Source organism: Pseudophryne corroboree, chromosome 12 (genome assembly GCF_028390025.1).
Source record: "Pseudophryne corroboree isolate aPseCor3 chromosome 12, aPseCor3.hap2, whole genome shotgun sequence".
NCBI lineage: Eukaryota > Metazoa > Chordata > Amphibia > Anura > Myobatrachidae > Pseudophryne > Pseudophryne corroboree.
This window is the reverse complement of record NC_086455.1, coordinates 158,569,653-158,594,145: the sequence shown is the minus strand read 5'-3', so window position 1 is coordinate 158,594,145 and position 24,493 is coordinate 158,569,653. Positions and strand designations below refer to the sequence as shown.

Here is a 24,493-nt window from a genome sequence, read left to right as displayed (position 1 = left end):
GGATGTGTCACACTGGGGAAAGCTGGTGCTGGATGTGTCACACTGGGGAAAGCTGTTACAGGATACGGGACGTGCTGTATGTGTCACACTGGGGAAAGCTGGTGCTGGATGTGCTGTATGTGTCACACTGGGGAAAGCTGTTACAGGATACGGGACGTGCTGTATGTGTCACACTGGGGAAAGCTGGTGCTGGATGTGTCACACTGAGAAAAGCTGTTACAGGATATGGGACGTGCTGTATGTGTCACATTGGGGAAAGCTGGTGCTGGATGTGCTGTATTTGTCACACTGGGGAAAGCTGTTACAGGATACGGGACGTGCTGTATGCGTCACACTGGGGAAAGCTGTTACAGGATACGGGACGTGCTGTATGCGTCACATTGGGGAAAGCTGTTACAGGATGCGGGACGTGCTGTATGCGTCACACTGGGGAAAGCAGATGCGGGACGTGCTGGATGTGTCACACTGGGGAAAGCTGGTGCTGGATGTGTCACACTGGGGAAAGCTGTTACAGGATACGGGACGTGCTGGATGTGTCACACTGGGGAAAGCTGGTGCTGGATGTGTCACACTGGGGAAAGCTGTTACAGGATACGGGACGTGCTGTATGTGTCACACTGGGGAAAGCAGATGCGGGACGTGCTGGATGTGTCACACTGGGGAAAGCTGGTGCTGGATGTGTCACACTGGGGAAAGCTGTTACAGGATACGGGACGTGCTGGATGTGTCACACTGGGGAAAGCTGGTGCTGGATGTGTCACACTGGGGAAAGCTGTTACAGGATACGGGACGTGCTGTATGTGTCACACTGGGGAAAGCTGGTGCTGGATGTGCTGTATGTGTCACACTGGGGAAAGCTGTTACAGGATACGGGACGTGCTGTATGTGTCACATTGGGGAAAGCTGGTGCTGGATGTGCTGTATTTGTCACACTGAGGAAAGCTGTTACAGGATACGGAACGTGCTGTATGCGTCACACTGGGGAAAGCTGATGCGGGACGTGCTGTATGTGTCACACTGGGGAAAGCTGGTGCTGGATGTGTCACACTGGGGAAAGCTGTTACAGGATACGGGACGTGCTGGATGTGTCACACTGGGGAAAGCTGGTGCTGGATGTGTCACACTGGGGAAAGCTGTTACAGGATACGGGACGTGCTGTATGTGTCACACTGGGGAAAGCTGGTGCTGGATGTGCTGTATGTGTCACACTGGGGAAAGCTGTTACAGGATACGGGACGTGCTGTATGTGTCACATTGGGGAAAGCTGGTGCTGGATGTGCTGTATTTGTCACACTGAGGAAAGCTGTTACAGGATACGGAACGTGCTGTATGCGTCACACTGGGGAAAGCTGATGCGGGACGTGCTGTATGTGTCACACTGGGGAAAGCTGGTGCTGGATGTGCTGTATGTGTCACACTGGGGAAAGCTGTTACAGGATACGGGACGTGCTGTATGTGTCACATTGGGGAAAGCTGGTGCTGGATGTGCTGTATTTGTCACACTGAGGAAAGCTGTTACAGGATACGGAACGTGCTGTATGCGTCACACTGGGGAAAGCTGATGCGGGACGTGCTGTATGTGTCACACTGGGGAAAGCTGGTGCTGGATGTGTCACACTGGGGAAAGCTGTTACAGGATACGGGAGGTGCTGTTTGTGTCACACTGGGGAAAGCTGATGCGGGACGTGTTGTATGCACTACACTGAGGAAAGCTGGTGCTTGATGTGCTGTATGTTTCACACTGGGGAAAGCTGTTACAGGATACGGGACGTGCTGTATGCACTACACTGAGGAAAGCTGGTGCTGTATGTGTCACACTGGGGAAAGCTGTTACAGGATACAGGACGTGCTGTATGTTTCGCACTGGGGAATGCTGATGCTGAACGTGCTGTGTGCGTTGCACTGATGAAAGCTGATGCTGAACGTGTCACACTGGTGAAAGCTGCTGATATAGTGTATACTGCCAGGTGCAAACAGCTGTGTCCTCATGCATCTTGCCTCAATACTCTGCACTGCAAGATTCCTGGCATGTGTGAGCCAGCAGTTCCTGTGCAGCTCTGCCAACATCAGGCCATATTTTGTTGTTGCCTAAAATGCTTCTTATTTGCATAGCAATGTGAATAAGACGCACAAGTGTACTCTGCTGATTAAAATGATATGCGGCCTATATTCCGTGCATGACCACAAAATGTTACGTTGCTGTGTTTTCCTGTAAAACACTGTAATGTGGCATTACATATGCAGATACAGCCGCAGTTGCACACAGATTAAAGGCATTACATAATTTTACTCCGCATAAGCTGCTTGTGCATCTTATTCACATTGCTATGTGAGTAAGCTGCATTTTCATTGGAAAAATGCACAAAAAGACACCCGTCGTCGGTAAACTTGCTCACAAGTAGGCGCAACTAGAAGGATTGTTTAACGTGACTGCAGCGAAGGATACAGGAGGTCAGATCTGTGCATCACTGTATTAGTTATTCCATTATGTTTTCCTCTCTGTACCACCCTGTACGTACATCACTGTATACATTGTGTCCTTTTATACAGCCATCATTGCTATACGTCACTTTTTATTACTTTAATTCCATGTATATAGGTCTAGCGCATCATACCTCTCTTCGGCCATTGTCCTAAACTAACCATATAAGCCAGAAACACTATTTTAACCACTTGCCTGGCATGATCGTATCCGATGTGACCACACCAGCAAGTGCTTTATCTGACCTGATCGCACAGGATGTGACCAGTCAGATACACAGTGTTTGCAACTGCAGGGAAGAGAAACTTCCCTCCGCTGCTGCTGTCAGAGGGACCCTCCCCAAGTGTTTGCCGAGCTGCCGATCACTGCTGATTCGTCAGCCTGGCAGGACCCCCAACTCGGCAGTTGCAGACAATAGTAGCTGCTGGGGTACTGTAGTAATCGAAGGCGGTGGGGGACAGCATGGCAGCTAGATGGGGGATGGCAGCTAGACTGTGTGGGGGCAGGATGGCAGCTAGATACAGCTATGGCGGTGAGAGGAAGCGGCTCCAGATTGATTTGTTTTTGCCAGTGTTAATTTTTAATTTTTGCAGATTTTATTCTTTACCAAACTTTTTTATTTAAAATGAATCTGACGAACATGGTGCGTTTACCTGCATCCAGCCCGGGGAAAGGTGGCGGCTTTGTCTGCCCCCCCCCCCCCCCCCCTGCCACCGCTCTCTGTTGTATTATCTTACACAGTCTGAGAAACCCCATTCTAAGGACGCCCCTTTTACTGATGCCTCCTGCTTTAGGACGCCCGCCCACCAGTGTAACTGAAATGTGCTTTACTTGCATATTGCAATTAATCTGAACCTTGCCTGCAGCGTTTCCATACACCTCTGTGTTGTAGTATGGGTTTCAGAGCACTATATGTTACAGAACCTAAAACCGTCCATGGATGCCAAATGAAATGTCCTTTGTGTGTTGTGTTTTATTTTTTTGTTATTGTTAATCCAGTCTCTGACCGGTTGACATGAAAAGACGATTCTGTAGACTGTAAGTCCGCGAGCAGGGCCCTCTTACCTCTGTGCGTTACCCAGTCTCATTTTATTACTGTTCTTTTAATGTTTTGTTCCTAATTGTGCAGCACAACGGAAGTAAATGGTAATAATTTTATGTTTGCCGAGTAGGGATTTAGAGGCTTTTATAGCTCTTCAGACTATCCAAATATAAAGGTGGTGGCTGGAAGAGTTAATCTAGTGGTTAGACCAGCCTTGGCAGTAACATCCGGTACCTGCAGAAAGTAACTCATTGTCTGCATTGCTGCACATAACATTTGAATTGTCGTTCCCCCCCCCCCCCCCCCCCCCTCTTTGTCTGGGATAAGCTGGTAATCACACAGCCAGAGTACTGCGGTCGGCTCAGACTGCACTATAATGCCTCCACTACCCCTGGCCGGCCATGCAGGCATCACCGTACTGCCAGAAGAAACTGCGCAGATCACCCTATCACAAGGATTCCGGACAGACTCGTTGAGGCAGTGCAATCACTGTACTTTACACACTGCCAGGAGTAACGTGTATCCAGGGTTTCATCATCCAGGTGTCTGTGTGAAAGCGCCATCTGCCTGGCTGTGTGCGATTGCCCCCAGGCTCAGGGGAGTTTTGCCTTTTCCTTCCTCTTTATTGGACCACGACATTGTTTCACATTAACCCTTGTGCGTCTGTGGTCAGAAAGTGAACTGAAACCCACTCCTGTTGCAGCCAGGTGTGCGAAGCCGTGCTAGTGGAGGAGAGATGTGCCACTTCTGTTACTGATAACAAACGGAACCTTTGTACTTTATATCCTACATCACACGACCGGCTGCATCAGAAAATGCAGGTAGATTGGGAGCAGTGAGATTTAGGGTTCTGCATAACAAGTGCACTGATGGTTTTGAAGTCACCCGGTTTTATGTCATGTATATTATGTTTATTTCATTATGTTCTGCCCCAATTCCCAACCCTTACCAGCTAGTTTGTGCCATTGAAGACCTGGGGGTAAATTTACTAAGATGGGAGTTCTATTTAACATGGAATGTTGCCCATAGCAACCAATCAGATTCCATGTTTTATCTTCTAGAAGGTGCTAAATAAATGAGAAGTAGAATCTGATTGGTTGCTATGGGCAACATCCCATCTTGAATAGAACTCCCATCTTAGTAAATTTACCCCCTGGTGCTTCCTGATGACATGGTGATCTGATTACTCCAAACATCCTAACGTGGGCAGCCACTGATAGCACACCAATAGTGTGTGTGTATATAAACAATATCAGCACCTATGCAGTCTGTCTTGTCCGGCTTTCCCCACACGTGGCCAGGTTGTCTGCAGCAAACAGCTGGCATCCGCATATGCATCTTACCACACAAGACACGTCACAGCCTAGATTTGGCAGCATGTTCTACATATGGAAAGAGGATAGTAAAGGATGGAGCTGTTACACTGATTCCCCTGTCAGAGATAAAGTAAAGCAGACTTGGTTGCCTCTGAGTTATACGCCTCCGCTAGCGTTGTGTTCGGTGTTATGTGACCCTTTCAGGTGTCAGATGTTCGCTACTGGAGTTCCCTGCGTTACCCCATCCAGGGCAACAAGCTGCGTCCCAGGCAGATGTGCATGCAAGAAGCCACAAAGCAAAATGTAAAACTTGATTCATTGTCAGAAATGCGCCTGGGGATGTCCCCAAGTTCCTGAGTGATAACTGCTATACGCTCTCTCCCCCCTGGCGAGGGCGCTCTCTCTCAGTCCATGGTACTGAGTACAATGCAGCGTTGTGCCAATATAACTTTGCACCTTTTGTAGTTTGGTTGCTCTGATTGTGTTGCTGCTTTATGTACAGCTGTTGTGTTTCTCTCCTGTCCTGGCAGTCATCGGCGGCACCTCTGACGGGGAACCCTGCCACTTCCCCTTCCTGTTCATGGAGAGAGAATACGCAGAGTGCACTTCTGACGGGCGAGAGGATGGCAGGCTGTGGTGCGCAACCACTTATGACTACAAGAGCGACCTGAAGTGGGGTTTCTGTGAAAGTGAGTACTCCCAGGAAATGGAGCTTTAGATACAAACTCTGTGTCATAGGATTTGGCGTCAGTATGTTAATATAGTATAGGATACTGGCTGCTAAGGGATCCATACATTGGTCCTCATTCCGAGTTGATCACACGTAGCAACTTTTTGCTGTTCATGAGATCAACTAGACGCCGGCTATGGGGGAGTGTATTTCTGCATAGCAGGGCTGCGATCGCTTGTGCAGCCCTGCTGTGCTAAAAAAGTTTCCTGCAAAACAAGACCAGGGTCAGTCCTACTTACCCCGTGCGACGGATCCAGCGACGAAGGTCCCCCCTGGATTGACATCAGACATCCGCCCTCCAAATGCCTGGACACGCCTGCGTTCGTATCTCCACGCCCGTAAAACAGTGAGTAGATGCCCTGGAACGCCTCCACGCTGTCACTCCTCTTGCGATCGCACTAGCGATCACTTTCTTCTTTGTTCTGTCCGCTGGCCGTGACAGCCGTTGCCGGGCAACGACGCGCGTGCGCATTGCGGCCGCGCATGCGCAGTTCTGACCCGTTTGCACCGCAGCGAGGAACCGCTGCGTGCGAACTGGTCGGAATGACCCCATTATACGGCATTACAGTTGTGTAGCCGTCTGCCTGGCTCTGTAATTGTGCACAGGTTACATACGTGATGCCACCTGTAACCAGCTTTCCCCAGACCTCACCCCCTGTTGTAGTCCCTAATGATTCTGCAGTGTATTATGGGCAGCCGTGGCTGGCGTATGGTTTTAAGGCTCTATGTTTGTTTTCTCGCCCCTGCAGCGGAAGAACAGGCCGCTAAAAGGCGACAGATGCAGGACGCCGAGGACCTTTACCAGTTGGGGATGAAAATACTGAACGAGAGCACAAAGAGATCTCAGAAGAAAGAGTATGTTGTGTGTCCGTCCTGAGACCTTTCCGTGTCCCTCCATCCTGGGACTAGTCGGCACCCGTTGTGTACAGGCTGATCCGTGTCTCCGTGTCTGCGTGTTGGGAAACGCGTGGTTGCCAGGACACTAACATTGATGGGTGTTCTCTTTCTCATAGGGCTTTCCAGTATTTCCTGAAAGCCTCTGACTTGAACCATGGAAAAGCGATGGAGAAGGTGGCTTATGCGTTACTGTTTGGGGACCCTCTGAAACAGAATATCCCTGACGCCAAGGATCTCCTAGAGAAACTGACTGAGCAGGGATCACCTAGAGGGCAAACGGTATGATGCAGTGCACCAGCTGCTGATACGTAGCAGGGATAGCCGCCTCGTTCTGTCCCAGGACAGCGGACAGTGCTCAGGGTTTTCTTATCTGTTACAGGTTGAGTATCCCATATCCAAATATTCCGAAATACGGAATTTTTTGAGTGAGACAATGAAACCTTTTGTTTTCTGATGGCTCAATGTACACAAACTTTGTTTAATACACAGTTATTAAAAATATTGTATTAAATGACCTTCAGGCCGTGTGTATAAGGTGTATATGAAACATAAATTAATTCTGTGCTTAGACTTGGCTCCCATCGCCATGATATCTCATTATGGTATGCAATTATTCCAAAATATGGAAAAATCCGATATCAAAAATACTTCTGGTCCCAAGAATTTTGGATAAGGGATACTCAACCTGTACCTAATTATTTAGGTTAAATATACATACATACATACATACTAGGTTCTACCTTTAAACCCTCCAGATGTTCCAGCGGAAGACAGAAATCCATACAGGCTAATATGCGCGGTGCTCTTAGCCACTCCAATAAGCTCCGTACATTCTATTGTGTTACATGTACGTGAGGTGGTGTGGAATAACCATTCTTATGAGACGGCAAATGGTAATCCTTGTTGGTAATGCCGATCAGTTACCCAGTACTACTTCCTATGTCCAGGTTGCTGAATGCAGTTCTCAGTATCTGTATACTCTGTCCACAGCTGACAACTCTTATATTATTTCTCAGTATCTAGCCCCAAAACTACTGACCTCTGGGAATTCCAGGGATAAATTCTGCCACTACCACATCCACCTCTGACATAATCCTATACCTGAGTATTAAAATCCCCCTAAGACAGGAATCAGGGTGCGGAGGGGACAGAGCCCCTATAGCTGAGTATTAAAATCCCTGTAAGACTGGAATAAGGGTGCGGAGGGGACTGAGATGCCTACTGCTGTTCTGCAGCTGGTGACTGTGAAGGCTGGAGTGGTATAATGGGTATTGTAAGCAAAGCTGCCTCTATAGAGAGGGTGGGGAAGGAGACGGAACCCTGTGTTACGGTATATCATTTGCAGTTATGCCATAGTTGGATGTAATGACCCCGTGTCCTCTACCCGCAGGCTCTGGGATTCCTGTATGCATCTGGTCTAGGCGTGAATTCCAGTCAAGCAAAGGTAACCTATGCACCCATTTGTCTGTGTACTTATATAGACTGTATAAGTAGGTAATTCTGGAATATTCATTTCTCCAGGCCCTGGTGTATTACACGTTTGGCGCGCTGGGAGGGAATCTGATTGCGCACATGGTTCTGGTAAGTCTTCCTTGTCTCTTCTAGAGCTGATCCCATGATTCTTCTTCTCCTTTCTCCTTGTAGCACTACTAATTACGGGATCAGTACGTAATCCCGCTGGACGGGATCCCGGCGGTCGAAATACCGACGCCGGAATCCCGACCACACAATCCTGACAGGGGTGGCGAGCGGAACGCAGCCCCTTGCGGGCTCGCTTCTCTCGCCACGCTGCCTCGCTACGCTCGGCACACTATTATATTCTCCCTCTATGGGTGTCGTGGACACCCACGGAAGGAGAATGTCGGGATTGTGCCGGTCGGGATTCCGTCGTCGGTATTTCGACCGCTGGGATTCCGTCTGGCGGGATCTTGACCGCATCCCCTAATTACGCATTGCTGTACAGACGTTATGTGTGTCACTTGTCAGCCACTTGCAGCTTACAATCTAATTTCCATTAGGCGCACAAACTGGGCAACACTCTAGGGTGCATTTATAGGGCCTAATTCAGACCTAATCGCAAAAGCAAAATCTTTCTCTAGTGCAGGCCTGGCCAACCTGCGGCTCTCCAGCTGTTGTAAGACTACACATCCCAGCATGCTCTGCCACAGTCTTGGCATTTCCCAATAGCAAAAGTGTAGACAGGCATGCTGGGACTGGTAGTTTCACAACAGCTGGAGAGCCACAGGTTGGCCAGGCCTGCTCTAGTGGGCAGAACCATGTGCAGTGCAGGTGGGGCAGATGTAACATGTGCAGAGAGAGTTAGATTTGGGTGGGTTATATTGTTTCTGTGCAGGGTAAATACTGGGTGCTTTATTTTTACACTGCAATTTAGATTTCAGTTTTAACACACCCCACCCAAATCTAACTCTCTCTGCACATGTTACATCTGCCCCCCCTGCAGTGCACATGGTTTTGCCCATTAGAGAAAAAAATTTGCTGTTGCTAGCAGGTCTGAATTAGGCCCATAGTCATTAGCCAGTTAAGCTAGCAGTGTGGTTTTGGAGTGTGGGCAAAAGTCAGAGCATGTGTCAGAACATAAAAACTCCACACATCAAGACCGTGGTGACAGATCAAACCCATCAATGATAACCATTTTATTATAATTTAAACTCCATGGGGTCATTCCGAGTTGATCGCTCGCTAGCTATGTTTTGCAGCGCTGCGAGCAGATAGTCGCCGCCTATGGGGGAGTGTATTTTCGCTTTACAAGTGTGCGATCGCATGTGCAGCCGAGCGGTACTAAAAAGTTTTTTGCAGTTTCTGAGTAGCTCAGAACTTACTCAGCCGCTGCGATCACTTCAGCCTGTTCTTGCCTGGAATTGACGTCAGACACCCGCCCTGCAAACGCTTGGACACGCCTGCGTTTTTCCAACCACTCCCAGATAACTGTCAGTTGATACCCACAAACGCCCTCTTCCTGTCAATCTTCTTGCGATCGGCTGTGTGAATGGGTTCTTTGTAAAATCCATCGCTCAGCAACGATCCGCATTGTACCCGTACGGCGCGCGTGCACATTGCGGTGCATGCGCAGTTCTGACCTGATCGCAGCGAAAAAGCCTAGGGTGCGATCAGGTCGGAATGACCCCCACGTCTGGGATACATAATGTGGCCCCAACTCATCTCTCACCGTAACTCGTGGTTTAATAAAAGTTTTATAGTTTAGATCTTCATACTGTTTACCTGCAATTAGTAATGGATGTTTTGTTCTGTTTATATATTTCATCCAGTTTTATGAGATCAATGTCACTCCCGCCTGCATGTCTGTAATTAATTATGATTCCACCCATTCTGTGCTGGCCCCACCCGTGCGCCCTGAGTGCTGGCCCCACCCGTGCGCCCTGAGTGCTGGCCCCACCCGTGCGCCCTGAGTGCTGGCCCCACCCATGCGCCCTGAGTGCTGGCCCCACCCGTGCGCCCTGAGTGCCGGCGTACAATACAGTTCCTGTGGTCTCTTCTTTCTATTCTTACAGGGTTATCGCTACTGGGCTGGGATCGGTGTTCTACAAAGCTGTGAATCTGCCCTCACACATTACCGCTTGGTGGCAAATCATGGTAATATTGTATGTATGTATGTATGTATGTATGTATGTATGTGCTACATTTGCTCCATTAACCTATCAGCCAGTTGCAAACACAGGCCCTCGCTGGCTACAGGTCATCACCTTTTTAAAAGTTCTTTTGTTTGTATTTTTTCCATCCGCTAGAATTTGCTGGGCTTGTATTATGTCACAGCAGTGTAAGCCACAGGCTGCGGGCTGTAGTCTGTAACGCCTGCAGTTCCTGCCATTGTCTTGTGTCTCTGCCTTTTGTAACGCGACGGTTTCCGTCTCTTGCTTTCTCTCTACTACACGCAGTGGCAAGTGACATCTCGCTCACAGGCGGCACGGTGGTGCAGAGGATTCGCCTGGCGGATGAGGTGGAAAACCCCGGCATGGCTAGCGGAATGCTGGAGGAAGATTTGATCCAGTATTACCAATTTCTGGCTGAGAAGGGAGATGTCCAAGCTCAGGTTGGATTATAAGGAGACTTATTTGACCTTTTAGTCTGACGCGCTGCTGTAAGAGTGTTGTCACATGGGGTAATAGTAACGTCTAGGGGAGGCAGCTGCTCAGTGTATCGGCAGGAACCCTTATGCTTGTCCGCAGCTGATCGTTTGTGTGATGGATGCAGTAGAGATCCATGAAGCTCCGTTATGCCTGCAACTATATAACCGCTGTCCAAGCAGATACCGGCTTTACGTGGCACGCTGCGGGCAAACTTCATTACTTCTGTTGCCCTCCGATCAGTCTCGCTAAATGCGCCCGCTCCTCCAAGCACTGATAACCAGCAATCCGCGGCCAGTTATTAATGTGATCTTCTCCCCGCAGGTAGGACTGGGGCAGCTACACCTACACGGGGGACGTGGAGTGGAGCAAAATCACCAGGTAGGGTGAGAAACTTCATTGCATTTTGTGTGAATAGAATGGGGCTGTCCCCGTGTTATAATCAGTGTTTGGTGTAGAGTAATGGAAGTTGATTTGAAATCGTGCTATAACCCATAGCAACCTACAAGGTGTTCATTTCTTTCTGTATACTGCTGGAGTGCATGCCCATCCCTGTACCAGGGATGGGCATCCACTCCAGGGATGGGCTATGGTTGGCTGCACTCCTTGTCCAGGGATAGGCTATGATTGGCTGCACTTCTTGTCCAGGGATGGGCTATGGTTGGCTGCACTCCTTGTCCAGGGATGGGCTATGGTTGGCTGCACTCCTTGTCCAGGGATGGGCTATGGTTGGTTGCACTCCTTGTCCAGAGATGGGCTATGGTTGGCTGCACTCCTTGTCCAGGGATGGGCTATGGTTGGCTGCACTCCTTGTCCAGGGATGGGCTATGGTTGGCTGCACTCCTTGTCCAGGGATGGGCTATGGTTGGCTGCACTCCTTGTCCAGGGATGGGCTATGATTGGCTGCACTCCTTGTCCAGGGATGGGCTATGGTTGGCTGCACGCCTTGTCCAGGGATGGGCTATGGTTGGCTGCACTCCTTGTCCAGGGATGGGCTATGATTGGCTGCACTCCTTGTCCAGGGATGGGCTATGGTTGGCTGCACTCCTTGTCCAGGGATGGGCTATGATTGGCTGCACTCCTTGTCCAGGGATGGGCTATGGTTGGCTGCACTCCTTGTCCAGGGACGGGCTATGGTTGGCTGCACTCCTTGTTCAGGGACGGGCTATGGTTGGTTGCACTCCTTGTCCAGGGACGGGCTATGGTTGGTTGCACTCCTTGTCCAGAGATGGGCTATGATTGGCTGCACTCCTTGTCCAGGGATGGGCTATGGTTGCTGCACTCCTTGTCCAGGGATGGGCTATGGTTGGCTGCACTCCTTGTCCAGGGATGGGCTATGGTTGGCTGCACTCCTTGTCCAGGGATGGGCTATGGTTGGCTGCACTCCTTGTCCAGGGATGGGCTATGGTTGGCTGCACTCCTTGTCCAGGGATGGGCTATGGTTGGCTGCACTCCTTGTCCAGGGATGGGCTATGGTTGGCTGCACTCCTTGTCCAGGGATGGGCTATGGTTGGCTGCACTCCTTGTCCAGGGATGGGCTATGGTTGGCTGCACTCCTTGTCCAGGGATGGGCTATGATTGGCTGCACTACTTGTCCAGGGATGGGCTATGGTTGGCTGCACTACTTGTCCAGGGATGGGCTATGGTTGGCTGCACTCCTTGTCCAGGGATGGGCTATGGTTGGCTGCACTCCTTGTCCAGGGATGGGCTATGATTGGCTGCACTCCTTGTCCAGGGATGGGCTATGGTTGGCTGCACTCCTTGTCCAGGGATGGGCTATGGTTGGCTGCACTCCTTGTCCAGGGATGGGCTATGGTTGGCTGCACTCCTTGTCCAGGGACGGGCTATGGTTGGCTGCACTCCTTGTTCAGGGACGGGCTATGGTTGGTTGCACTCCTTGTCCAGGGATGGGCTATGATTGGCTGCACTCCTTGTCCTGTTTTCCAGCTTTTAGAAATGTAGTTTATTTGTTTAATGTGCAGCTATTTTTTCCCACCAGAGAGCTTTCGAATACTTCAATCAAGCGGCCAATGCTGGGAACTCTCACGCCATGGCGTTCCTGGGAAAGGTACGGTTCTTTTCTAAGTATGTAACGCAGCCATTCCCAGGAAAATGTGAGGGTAACCGTGGGAAGTGAGCCAAATGTCTGCACCCAGCAGCATGCATCATCCGTCTCTTACCGCAAGTGTACTCATCGTTACCAGAGCTTACCCTACTACACTCACTGATCTCCAGTCTCCAGCCTTATGTTTAAACGCTGACTGTTTCCCGATAGATTGTAAGCTCTCATGGACAGCTCCTCCCTGCCTTGTGTTTTCACCTCTATATTTATGTCATGTGCGCTGCATTATATATCGCTTTGCAGATCAGCGATCACATTACTGATCAGTGACGACACTAATAGTCGTAATAATTGTCTAAAAGGGATGTAGTTATGTGACCGCCGGTCACATGACCACCTCCTACATCCCGCACCCTCACAATCCCAACAGTCGGCATGCCGACCAACAGGGACTATTCCCACTTGTGGGTGTCCACTGCCAGGATGCCGGCGTCGGTATGCGGTCACGCGATACACATCCGTCTAAAAGCCTTTGCGATATACTATATATTATATATAGATAACCTATTTTATACAAAACGCAGATATGAGGCTGATGGGCAGCAGTTACTGTATATAAGGGTCTCGCATTGTCCCCCTCCCCCGTGTATACATAACACAGATATAAGGCTGATAGGCAGCAGTTCCTGTGTATAAGGGTCTCGCATTGTCCCCCTCCCCTGTGTATACACAACGCAGATATGAGGCTGATAGGCAGCAGTTCCTGTATATAAGGGTCTCGCATTGTCCCCCCTCCCCTGTGTATACATAACGCAGATATGAGGCTGATAGGCAGCAGTTCCTGTATATAAGGGTCTCGCATAGTCCCCCCTCCCCTTTGTATACATAACGCAGACGTCAGGTTGTTAGGCAGCAGTTCCTGTATATAAGGGTCTCGATTGTCCCCCCTCCCCTGTGTATACACAACGCAGATATGAGGCTGATAGGCAGCAGTTCCTGTATATAAGGGTCTCGATTGTCCCCCCTCCCCTGTGTATACATAACGCAGACGTCAGGTTGTTAGGCAGCAGTTCCTGTGTATAAGGGTCTCGATTGTCCCCCTCCCCCCATGTATACATACCACAGATATAAGGCTGATAGGCAGCAGTTCCTGTGTATAAGGGTCTCGCACTGTCCCTCTTCCCTGTGTATACATAACGCAGACGTCAGGTTGTTAGGCAGCAGTTCCTGTATATAAGGGTCTCACATTGTCCCCCTCCCCCCATGTATACATACCGCAGATATGAGGCTGATAGGCAGCAGTTCCTGTATATAAGGGTCTCTCATTGTCTCCCCCCCCCATGTATACATAACACAGATATGAGGTTGTTAGGCAGCAGTTCCTGTGTATAAGGGTCTCGCACTGTCCCTCTTCCCTGTGTATACATAACGCAGACGTCAGGTTGTTAGGCAGCAGTTCCTGTATATAAGGGTCTCACATTGTCCCCCTCCCCCCATGTATACATACCGCAGATATGAGGCTGATAGGCAGCAGTTCCTGTATATAAGGGTCTCTCATTGTCTCCCCCCCCCATGTATACATAACACAGATATGAGGTTGTTAGGCAGCAGTTCCTGTGTATAAGGGTCTCGCACTGTCACCCTCCCCTGTGTATACATAACGCAGATATGAGGCTGATAGGCAGCAGTTCCTGTATATAAGGGTCTCGCATTGTCCCCCCTCCCCTGTGTATACATAACGCAGACGTCAGGTTGTTAGGCAGCAGTTCCTGTATATTAGGGTCTCACATTGTCCCCCCTCCCCCCATGTATACATACCGCAGATGTGAGTCTGATGGGCAGCAGTTCCTGTATGTAAGGGTCTCGCATTGCCTGCCCCCCCCCCCCCCCCATGTATACACACCGCAGATATGAGGCTGATAGGCAGCAGCTCCTGTATATAAGGGTCTCTCATTGTCTCCCCCCCCATGTATACATAACACAGATATGAGGTTGTTAGGCAGCAGTTCCTGTGTATAAGGGTCTCGCACTGTCCCCCTCCCCCCTGTGTATACACAACGCAGATATGAGTCTGATAGGCAGCAGTTCCTGTATATAAGGGTCTCGATTGTCCCCCTCCCCCCATGTATACATACCGCAGATATAAGGCTGATAGGCAGCAGTTCGTGTGTATAAGGGTCTCGCACTGTCCCCCCTCCCCTGTGTATACATAACGCAGATATGAGGCTGATAGGCAGCAGTTCCTGTATATAAGGGTCTCGCATTGTCCCCCCTCCCCTGTGTATACATAACGCAGACGTCAGGTTGTTAGGCAGCAGTTCCTGTACATTAGGGTCTCACATTGTCCCCCCTCCCTCCATGTATACATACCGCAGATATGAGTCTGATAGGCAGCAGTTCCTGTATGTAAGGGTCTCACATTGCCCCCCCCCCCCCCCCCCCATGTATACATACCGCAGATGTGAGGCTGATAGGCAGCAGTTCCTGTACATAAGGGTTTCTCATTGTCTCCCCCCCCCATGTATACATAACACAGATATGAGGTTGTTAGGCAGCAGTTCCTGTATATAAGGGTCTCGCACTGTCCCCCTTCCCCCTGTGTATACACAACGCAGATATGAGTCTGATAGGCAGCAGTTCCTGTATATAAGGGTCTCACATTGTCCCCCTCCCCCCGTGTATACATACCGCAGATATGAGGCTGATAGGCAGCAGTTCCTGTATATAAGGGTCTCGCATTGTCCCCCCCCCCCCCCCCCCGTGTATACATAACACAGACGTCAGGTTGTTAGGCAGCAGTTACTGTATATAAGGGTTTCACATTGTCCCCCTCCCCCCATGTATACATACCGCAGATATGAGTCTGATAGGCAGCAGTTCCTGTATATAAGGGTCTCTCATTGTCCCCCCCCCCCCCCCCCCCATGTATACATAACACAGATATGAGGTTGTTAGGCAGCAGTTCCTGTGTATAAGAGTCTCGTATTTTATATTTCTTGTTTTTCAGATGTATTCCGAGGGCAGCGACACCGTGTTGCAGAGCAATGAAACCGCTCTACAGTACTTCAAGAAAGCTGCAGATATGGTATGTGTGTGTCTACGGGACAGGTGTGTGTGTGTGTGTGTGTGTGTTCTGCATAATCCTGGATGTTGGTGGCAGTCTGAGCTGGATTACCTCTGGCTGGATTAGTCGTGGCTCTTAGTAATTTACATTGCACAGCTGTGTACCATATTACAATACAGAGTGTAATAGGCACAGTAGTGCGATGGAGCTTGCACAGATTATCAGAGGCACTTGACTGCACTTATTTCCAGGGTGGCAGGATGACAAAGTCAGCAGCCATGTTCACATCCAGCAGTTTCATAAGAAAACCCTGGAACGCTGTCACTGATTATACAAACTTCACCTGTCTAGTGACCGCCAATTAGTTCAGTGTCTGTCACCCTGCCCTCGATTTATCCTTTTCCCCAACCAATAATTATCACAAGAAAGTAATTATTCTCGTGTCCCCCACCTGTGTGTACCTGACTGTGTGCAGCATGTGCCTGCAACCCCCCCGACAGCCTGTACCAGTTACACCCATGTCCCCCACCTGTGTACCAGCTACCCCATGTCCCCCATCTGTGTACCAGCTACCCCATTTCCCCTACTTGTGTACCAGCTACCCCATGTCCCCTACCTGTGTACCAGCTACCCCATGTCCCCCACCTGTGTACCAGCTACCCCATGTCCCCCACCTGTGTACCAGCTACCCCATGTCCCCCATCTGTGTACCAGCTACCCCATGTCCCCTACCTGTGTACCAGCTACCCCATGTCCCCTACCTGTGTACCAGCTACCCCATGTCCCCCACCTGTGTACCAGCTACCCCATGTCCCCCACCTGTGTACCAGCTACCCCATGTCCCCTACTTGTGTACCAGCTACCCCATGTCCCCTACCTGTGTACCAGCTACCCCATGTCCCCCACCTGTGTACCAGCTACCCCATGTCCCCCACCTGTGTACCAGCTACCCCATGTCCCCCACCTGTGTACCAGCTACCCCATGTCCCCCATCTCTGTGTATCTCTTCTGTGTGCGGCTTGTGCCTGCAGCCTCCCCGACAGCCTGTACCAGTTACACCCATGTCCCCCACCTGTGTACCAGCTACCCCATGTCCCCCACCTGTGTACCAGCTACCCCATGTCCCCCACCTGTGTACCAGCTACCCCATGTCCCCCACCTGTGTACCAGCTACCCCATGTCCCCCACCTGTGTACCAGCTACCCCATGTCCCCCACCTGTGTACCAGCTACCCCATGTCCCCCATCTCTGTGTATCTCTTCTGTGTGCGGCTTGTGCCTGCAGCCTCCCCGACAGCCTGTACCAGTTACACCCATGTCCCCCACCTGTGTACCAGCTACCCCATGTCCCCCACCTGTGTACCAGCTACCCCATGTCCCCCACCTGTGTACCAGCTACCCCATGTCCCCCATCTGTGTACCAGCTACCCCATGTCCCCTACCTGTGTACCAGCTACCCCATGTCCCCTACCTGTGTACCAGCTACCCCATGTCCACCATCTGTGTATCTCTTCTGTGTGCGGCATGTACCTGCAGTCTCCCCCACCCGTATAACCGTTACCCCCATGTCTCCCACCTGTGTGTACGATGTGTCTGCAGACTGCCTGTCAGCCTTTCCACCAGAGAGTCATGGCAAACTGCTGTCTTTTCCACAGGAGCAATTGAATCTATAGAAGGCATTATTATATTATGTACAGTATAACAACTTAATTGAATATACAACAAAAATGAAATAGAAACAGTAGGATTGAGAGCTTGCCGCTTATATTCAGTAGAGAATGGATATGAGCTGGTGTGTAGACATTTCATTGAAGCCAGTGCTTATGAAGCACCGAACACTAGGTGGCAGTGTCTGACCATAACGTCTATCACAGTATTCATTGTGTCTCCTCACTGACAGGGAAACCCCGTTGGTCAGAGTGGTCTGGGCATGGCGTACCTGTACGGCAGAGGAGTCCCTGTGGTGAGTAGTCTTTCTCTTCCATCCACTCCCTCAGTCATCACACAATGCTGCTTCTTCATTGTATATCTTCGGTCGGTTACGTTATTGAGGGATAGATAAGCTCGGCCGTCACAGTGAACATACAGCAATCATTTAGGGCAATGTCCTGTTCCCACAAGCGGCTCTGCTGAACACCTAGAAGCTGAAATACATTTATCCAGCCTCCCATAGTGAGAGCAGCTGCTTACCCTGTCTGCTCTTCTCCTCCGCAGAACTACGACCTGGCGCTGAAGTATTTCCAGAAAGCCGCTGAGCAGGGCTGGGTGGACGGGCAGCTCCAGCTGGGCTCCATGTATTACAGTGAGTTCCGCTGGTGGGATATACATGACACAGGTTACGTGGCCAGCATGACGGATTTCCGGGAAGAGGGTCTTCTGAGCTCATGCTGGACAGTTTGGGGTTAGAGTTGGTCGAGGGTTGATCTGGTGATGGGATTGTTTTCAGGGTTTATGGATGATGTGGAGTCATCATTGGTTGGTGGCAGAAATAGGGAAGTGACACTGGTGGATGGGAAAGGGTGATGGTAATGGGTAACAGTTGGTGGCAGGGGTAATGTTTAAGGGACACTGGTTAGTGATGGGGAATGTAGAGGAGGGCATTGGTCTGAGGCGGTCAGGGAAATGGTTTCAGGCAGTGGTAATGGCTAAGTTTGTGGTGGGGCTGATGGGTAATGGGTGGGGAATGTTGATTGGAAGTGGTCAAAAAACTGTTGGAGGCAGGGGTAATTAGAAAAGAGATGCTAGTTTGTGGTGGGGCTGATGGGGGAATGGGTGGGGGGACATTAGTTGGAGGGAGTCAGAGTTATGGTTGAAGGCAGGGGTAATTAGGAAGAGATGCTGGTTTGTGGCGGAGCTGATAGGCACGGAGGATGGGATGCCGATTGGAGGACGGCAGGGAAATGGTTGGAGCCATGGATAATGGGGAAAATGACGCTGGTTATTGATAGGGGATGTTGGTTGGAGGGGGTCAGGGAAATGGTTGGAGCCATGGATAATGGAAAATTTCGCTGGTTATTGATAGGGGATGTTGGTTGGAGGGGGTCAGGGAAACAGTTGGAGGCACGGGTAATGGGAAAGAGATGCTGGTTTGTGGTGGGGCTGATGGAGAATGGGGACGGGATGCTGGTTGGTGGGGAGGATGGGACGTGGTCACCAGTTGGGTCAGGGTTGGTGGTTACATCTTACTTTGCGTTTACTTTGCAGATGGTGTCGGAGTAAAGAGAGATTATAAACAAGCTCTGAAGTATTTTAACCTGGCGTCCCAAGGGGGTCACATTTTGGCATTCTACAATCTGGCTCAGATGCACGCCACTGGCACCGGAGTCCTGCGATCCTGCCAGACTGCAGTAGAAGTACGTGTGTGTGTAATGTATATTTAGCAGACCCGGGAATACTGTGCTGCATTTCAATGTGTACGTCATGCCTGGGGTGGAAAACCCAGCCAGTAGCCTATATTGGCAGAGTCTTGTCACTTGGGCAATGTAGCTGGAGACTGCCTCTGTCACTCCCATTGGGCTCAGAGTTATATTCTGCTGCACATTCAGGCCACATTGTAATATATTCCCAGGATTGGGAGTCAGATCTGACCAAAGGGGGAGGCTGTCTTACAATCCTTTAGAGCAGCAGGGTCAACGGCAAATCCAGCCTAGTGTGCGGTGGCCAAGGCCAAATAGTTGGGCCACGTCAAGCCTCAGATAGATAAGCTAGAGGCAGTAAAACAATGGTCTAGGCCTGATGGGAAAACTCAAAACTATGATATTCTGGGTCTAGTTGGCTAGTACAGGAGGCGTGCAGGTCACTTCACCACTAGGGCCATACCAGTAACAAAGCTGTCCAGATTTATTAGTTTGGTGTGATGCTGTATAGTTTGTTAGGCTGTGAGCAGGGCCCCCTTACCTCTGTTCTAGTAAATAACTGGTATTTGGCAGTAAAACCGGCTACAGAAATTCTTTTTTATATATTTACACACTGGGTAGGGAGGTCACACTAGTCACCAACCACAAAGCCCCTCTGGTGGAAGTAGACCAATCACAGACTTGGTGACAGTTACGTAGTATGTTCCGGGGTAAGTAACGTGTGGTATTCTGGCTGCTGTGGAACCACATATGCCCTGCCACGGTTTAGTATGCCCTTACAGCAAAACTGTAGCAGTGTATGCTGGGATGTGTAGTGCTACCCCTGCAGTAGGTGAGGTAGTAGTTTTAGTCGTCATCGCCTACATGTGTGGAGGCAGCCATTTTACGTCGTGACCAATATTTCTGCAATGCAATTTGCGATTTCTAGCAAGTTGATTGGCTGAATTCTCATAACAAAGATGGCCACCTCTCTCTTATGTGCGTTTTCCGTTGTGACATGCAATAACCTTCAAATATTACATTAATTAACTAGACTGTAAAGACAGCTCTTCAGTTCTGTACTAAGTCTCCTTCTGTTCTTATTGCTGTTGGGAAATGGAAGCTCCAGCTGAGGCCAGGAGAACATTAGTAATATACATAGCATAGCTGGGGAGTATATTGGAGGTTACACTACACCAAATGGCCACTCACATCTTGTTATTGCATCTGGTGACAGAAATGACCACGTTGCAAGTAATTATATTCAGTAGGAAAACTTGTTATAATTTGTTTTTTCTTTTTACACGACCAGCTGTTTAAGAACGTGTGTGAGCGCGGCCGCTGGTCGGAGAGGTTGATGAATGCGTATAACAGCTACAAGAATGGGAACTCCAACACAGCCGTCGTGCAGTACCTGTTATTGGCTGAACAGGGCTATGAGGTGTCGCAGAGCAACGCGGCCTTCATCCTGGACCAGCGTAAGAAACTGTCCCAACAATAGCACAAGAGGCCTGGCCGCAACAAGGCTAAACTAGCACAGCCTACAGCTTCGCATAGGAAACGTAGCATAAAGCAAATCTTCCAGTGTTATACTCTGTGATGTCCAGTCCCCAGCAGGGGGCAGTTGTGTACGGTGAGCCGTTCCCTGTATACCCAGCAGCCAGGAACTCCTGAGGTCTCATTGCAGTTATATCAGTAGAAGGTTCCTGCAGTGGGTGAACAGCTATGTGTCACTGTGTACTGTTATCCCAATGTGTGATTTGTGGCAAAGTTATGTTATTGTGCATAGTAGATGTGTGTAGTGATAGAGGTTTATCTTTACGCTGCACATGGGCCCTCATTCCGAGTTGAACGCTCGCTAGCTACTTTTTAACAGCCGTGCAAACGCATAGTCGCCGCCCACGGGGGGAGTGTATTTTCGCTTTGCAAGTGTGCGAACGCGTGTGCAGCCAAGCGGGCCAAAAAAGTTTTTTGCAGTTTCTGAGCAGCTCCGGACTTACTCAGCCCTTGCGATCACTTCAGTCTTTTTGGTCCCGGAATTGACTTCGGACACCCGCCCTACAAACGTTTTTCCAACCACTCCCTGAAAACGGTCAGTTGACACCCATAAATGCCCTCTTCCTGTCATTCTCCTTGCGATCGGCTGTGCAAATGGATTCTTCGTAAAACAAGGCCAGCAACGATCTGCTTTGTACCCGTACGATGCGCGTGTACATTGCGGTGCATACACATGCGCAGTAGTAACCTGTTCGCTGCGCTGCGAAAAACGTCAGCGAGCGATCAACTCGGATTGACCCCCTAGAAAAGCACTGGCCGCACAGAGGTATACATGGTGTGCCCAGACTGCAGTATGGAGCACCTAGTACAGCAGTCTCTTCCTTTCTTCTTGTGTATTACTTGCCCTCTGTCTCTCCGCAGAAGAAGCCAGTCTGTTTGGTGAGAACGAGACTTTCCCAAGAGCTCTCCTGCACTGGAACCGGGCAGCCGCACAAGGTTGGTTCTCTAGAGGTACAGGCTTATTGCAAATACGTCTATTCACCTTCACTAAAATGTGACAGACACGCCCTAAAGTCGGAACTGTGCGAAAGGTGTTTTGTGTAAAGACAGTACATTGGAGAATTGTTTTGCAGAAGAGACTGTAAAAGCTGATGATGCTTTCAGACTGAATAGACAATAAGGATCCATTATTTATGTCATTTTGGCTAATAAGGCAGCAAGGAGACCTGTGCAGATCCAGATATACCCTTTTATACCCGCTCCCGGTTAGTACTGAGGATTAGAGCAGACGCTCTCTATACTGATGGCCATCGACCAGCTATGGTTTGTCACCGCTGGTCAATGGCTTTGCCATAGATGGTGGAGATCCGATACTTCTTTGCTATCAATGCCGAGAGCCCGCAATATTTTATTTAAATTGTCTTTTCCCAGATTGGCCTACCCCCAAAGCCCCACCCCCTTTTGGAAATGGTCCGCTGTCTGACACTGTCTTCTGCGCTGATGTCCATCAAGGGTGCAAAAACCATTGATGTTCTTCTTCAATGGGTTTGTGCCCTTGATAATCGCTGGTAACTGTCCCTTTTTAAAAAAAAGGTTCATGGGTTACTGAATAAGAAGCATGATGTCGGACTCTCCAATATTCATCTGCAAGCCAATATTCATGTTGCCGGTCTCTTCAGCTTGCTTGCCATCCATCAATAAGTCTATCTTCCATCAGTGACAGGTCTGAGTTCCGTCCTCCTGAATGACCAAGTTACAAAGAGAGCCTTTAATACGTACATGGGAATTAATCGAAGTGACTGGGCCAGTAATTAAGGGTATAATTCAGAAATACAGGTTTCAGAGAGTCTGTCCAGTGATAAACGTCTTTACATGGGGGGTAAATTTACTAAGGTGGGAGATTTTTAGAACTGGTGATGTTGCCCATAGCAACCAATCAGATTGTATCTATTATCTTCTAGAAGCAGCTAGACAAATGTTAAGTAGAATCTGATTGGTTGCTATGGGCAACATCACCCGTTCTAAAAATCTCCCACCTTAGTAAATTTACCCCATGGTGTCTTCTGCTAGCCACCTTCCTGTAGTGACTGCTTCCTATCTTGTAGGATACACGGTGGCTCGGCTGAAGTTGGGGGATTATCATTTCTACGGCTACGGAACGGAGGTAGATTATGAGACGGCATTTATCCACTACCGCCTGGCCTCTGAACAGCAGCACAGCGCCCAAGCCATGTTTAACCTAGCATACATGCATGAAAAGGGCCTGGGCATCAAGCAGGTGAGTTCTGGCCAGTCCGTGGTCAGTAGGACTTTGCTCCACTGCCTACAAGGAAACAATTTTACGGGTCCGCAGACCGTTATTTCCAGCATATGGCTTACCTGGCACAGGGACTGATATATAGGTGGACGCAATGCCGATGCTTGCGCAGCTGAGCAGTAATTTGCTACTGCACATGTGCTGTTCTGAACGCAGTAGCGTCCACTTGAAAAAAGGCCCACAATGTAATGTGCTTGGTACCACTATAATGGAAGCATGGGTCTGCAGACCCGTAGAATCGATTACAGTGCTGAGCAGCGAGGAGAGTGGACACCACAATACAATCTTACCATACAGGTGGTTTGAGACACCTGTTCGTGTGGTGGTAAACTCATCTAAGGTCCAGCTTGTATGTTTGATTAGTAAGTATGTAGGATCTTGTCTTCCTGTGTAGTTCATGGTTTTAGGGGTTTTTTCAGGTTTGCTAGCAAACCAAAAAAGCACATTAATGGGCAAAACCATATTGCTATTCAGGTGGGGCAGATGCAACATGTGCAGAGAGAGTTAGATTTGGGTGGAGTGTGTTCCAACTGAAATCTGAATTGTAGTGTAAAAATAAAGCAGCCAGTATTTACCCTGTACAGAAACAGTATAACCCACCCACATCTAAATCTCTCTGCACATGTTACATCTGCCCACCTGCAGTGCAATATGGTTTTGCCCAATTGCTAACTTTTCTTGGTTTTGTACATTTTAGCACAATCCGTAAGAAATCTCTCTGTATCATTTGTGACCTCACAGGACATCCATTTGGCCAAGCGATTCTACGATATGGCGTCTGAGGCCAGCCCGGATGCCCAGGTTCCCGTGTTTCTGGCACTGTGTAAACTGGGCATCCTGTACTCGCTGCAGTACCTCCGAGAGATGAATGTAAGTTTACAAGTCAATGCTATTGATTGTTGGGGTTTCGTTTACAGTATATTTAGTTTGGGGAAGCGATTTTAGACCATTAGTCAATTCTTTGACCCCTTCAGTTGTATTTTCCAAGGTCTGTGTAATCTTAAATGGGATCAGTGAGTGGTCAGTCAATCCGTTACTGCTGAATAAACCTCTATCCCGATTCTTGGACTAAATGAAACCACAGAATGTTATAACGGGTAATATCCGTTTCAACTTTGTTTGAAACTGCCTCATTTTGTGAAAGGAGACACAAGGTGGTAGATGCCTCCTTGTACTGCCAGATGGGAGGCATCACATTTTAAGTCACTGGTGAACATGGCTGGACTGCATCTCACTGGCTGTTCCTGTGCTTTATAGTGAATAGACATTGGGGGTCATTCCGAGTTGATCGCTAGCTAAAAATGTTCGCTGCGCTGCAATTAAGTAAAAATCTGGCACTTCTACGTATGCTGCGCAGTGCGCACGCGCGACGTGCTTTCACAACGGCCGATGTATTTTTACACAAGGTCTAGCGAAGCTTTTCAGTCGCACTGCTGGCCGCAGAGTGATTGACATGAAGTGGGCGTTTCTGGGTGTCAACTGACCGTTTTCAGGGAGTGTTCGAAAAAACGCAGGCGTGCCAGGAAAAACGCAGGCGTGCCAGGAAAAACGCAGGCGTGGCTGGGAGAACGCAGGGCGTGTTTGTGACGTCAAATCCGGAACTGAACAGTCTGAAGTGATCGCAAGCGCTGAGTAGGTCTGGAGCTACT

The 24,493-nt window shown here is 49.4% G+C and overlaps 1 protein-coding gene across 2 annotated transcripts in view; it reads left to right on the top strand.

Annotated features, from left to right (window-relative positions):
• Window positions 1–24,493, top strand: part of SEL1L (SEL1L adaptor subunit of SYVN1 ubiquitin ligase) — a 30,956-nt gene that overhangs the window by 4,945 nt on the left and 1,518 nt on the right. The window contains exons 4-20 of one of the 2 annotated variants that reach the window (XM_063948226.1): window positions 5,371–5,529; window positions 6,320–6,425; window positions 6,584–6,746; window positions 7,858–7,911; window positions 7,989–8,048; window positions 9,998–10,079; window positions 10,382–10,536; window positions 10,895–10,951; window positions 12,570–12,638; window positions 15,640–15,717; window positions 17,596–17,658; window positions 17,910–17,997; window positions 18,900–19,048; window positions 20,343–20,508; window positions 21,449–21,523; window positions 22,633–22,805; window positions 23,586–23,714. In XM_063948226.1, the coding sequence (XP_063804296.1) occupies window positions 5,371–5,529; window positions 6,320–6,425; window positions 6,584–6,746; window positions 7,858–7,911; window positions 7,989–8,048; window positions 9,998–10,079; window positions 10,382–10,536; window positions 10,895–10,951; window positions 12,570–12,638; window positions 15,640–15,717; window positions 17,596–17,658; window positions 17,910–17,997; window positions 18,900–19,048; window positions 20,343–20,508; window positions 21,449–21,523; window positions 22,633–22,805; window positions 23,586–23,714 (1,826 nt within the window). Of the gene's footprint in view, window positions 1–5,370; window positions 5,530–6,319; window positions 6,426–6,583; window positions 6,747–7,857; window positions 7,912–7,988; window positions 8,049–9,997; window positions 10,080–10,381; window positions 10,537–10,894; window positions 10,952–12,569; window positions 12,639–15,639; window positions 15,718–17,595; window positions 17,659–17,909; window positions 17,998–18,899; window positions 19,049–20,342; window positions 20,509–21,448; window positions 21,539–22,632; window positions 22,806–23,585; window positions 23,715–24,493 lie in introns of both variants that reach the window. The other variant, XM_063948225.1, reaches the window with a different exon arrangement.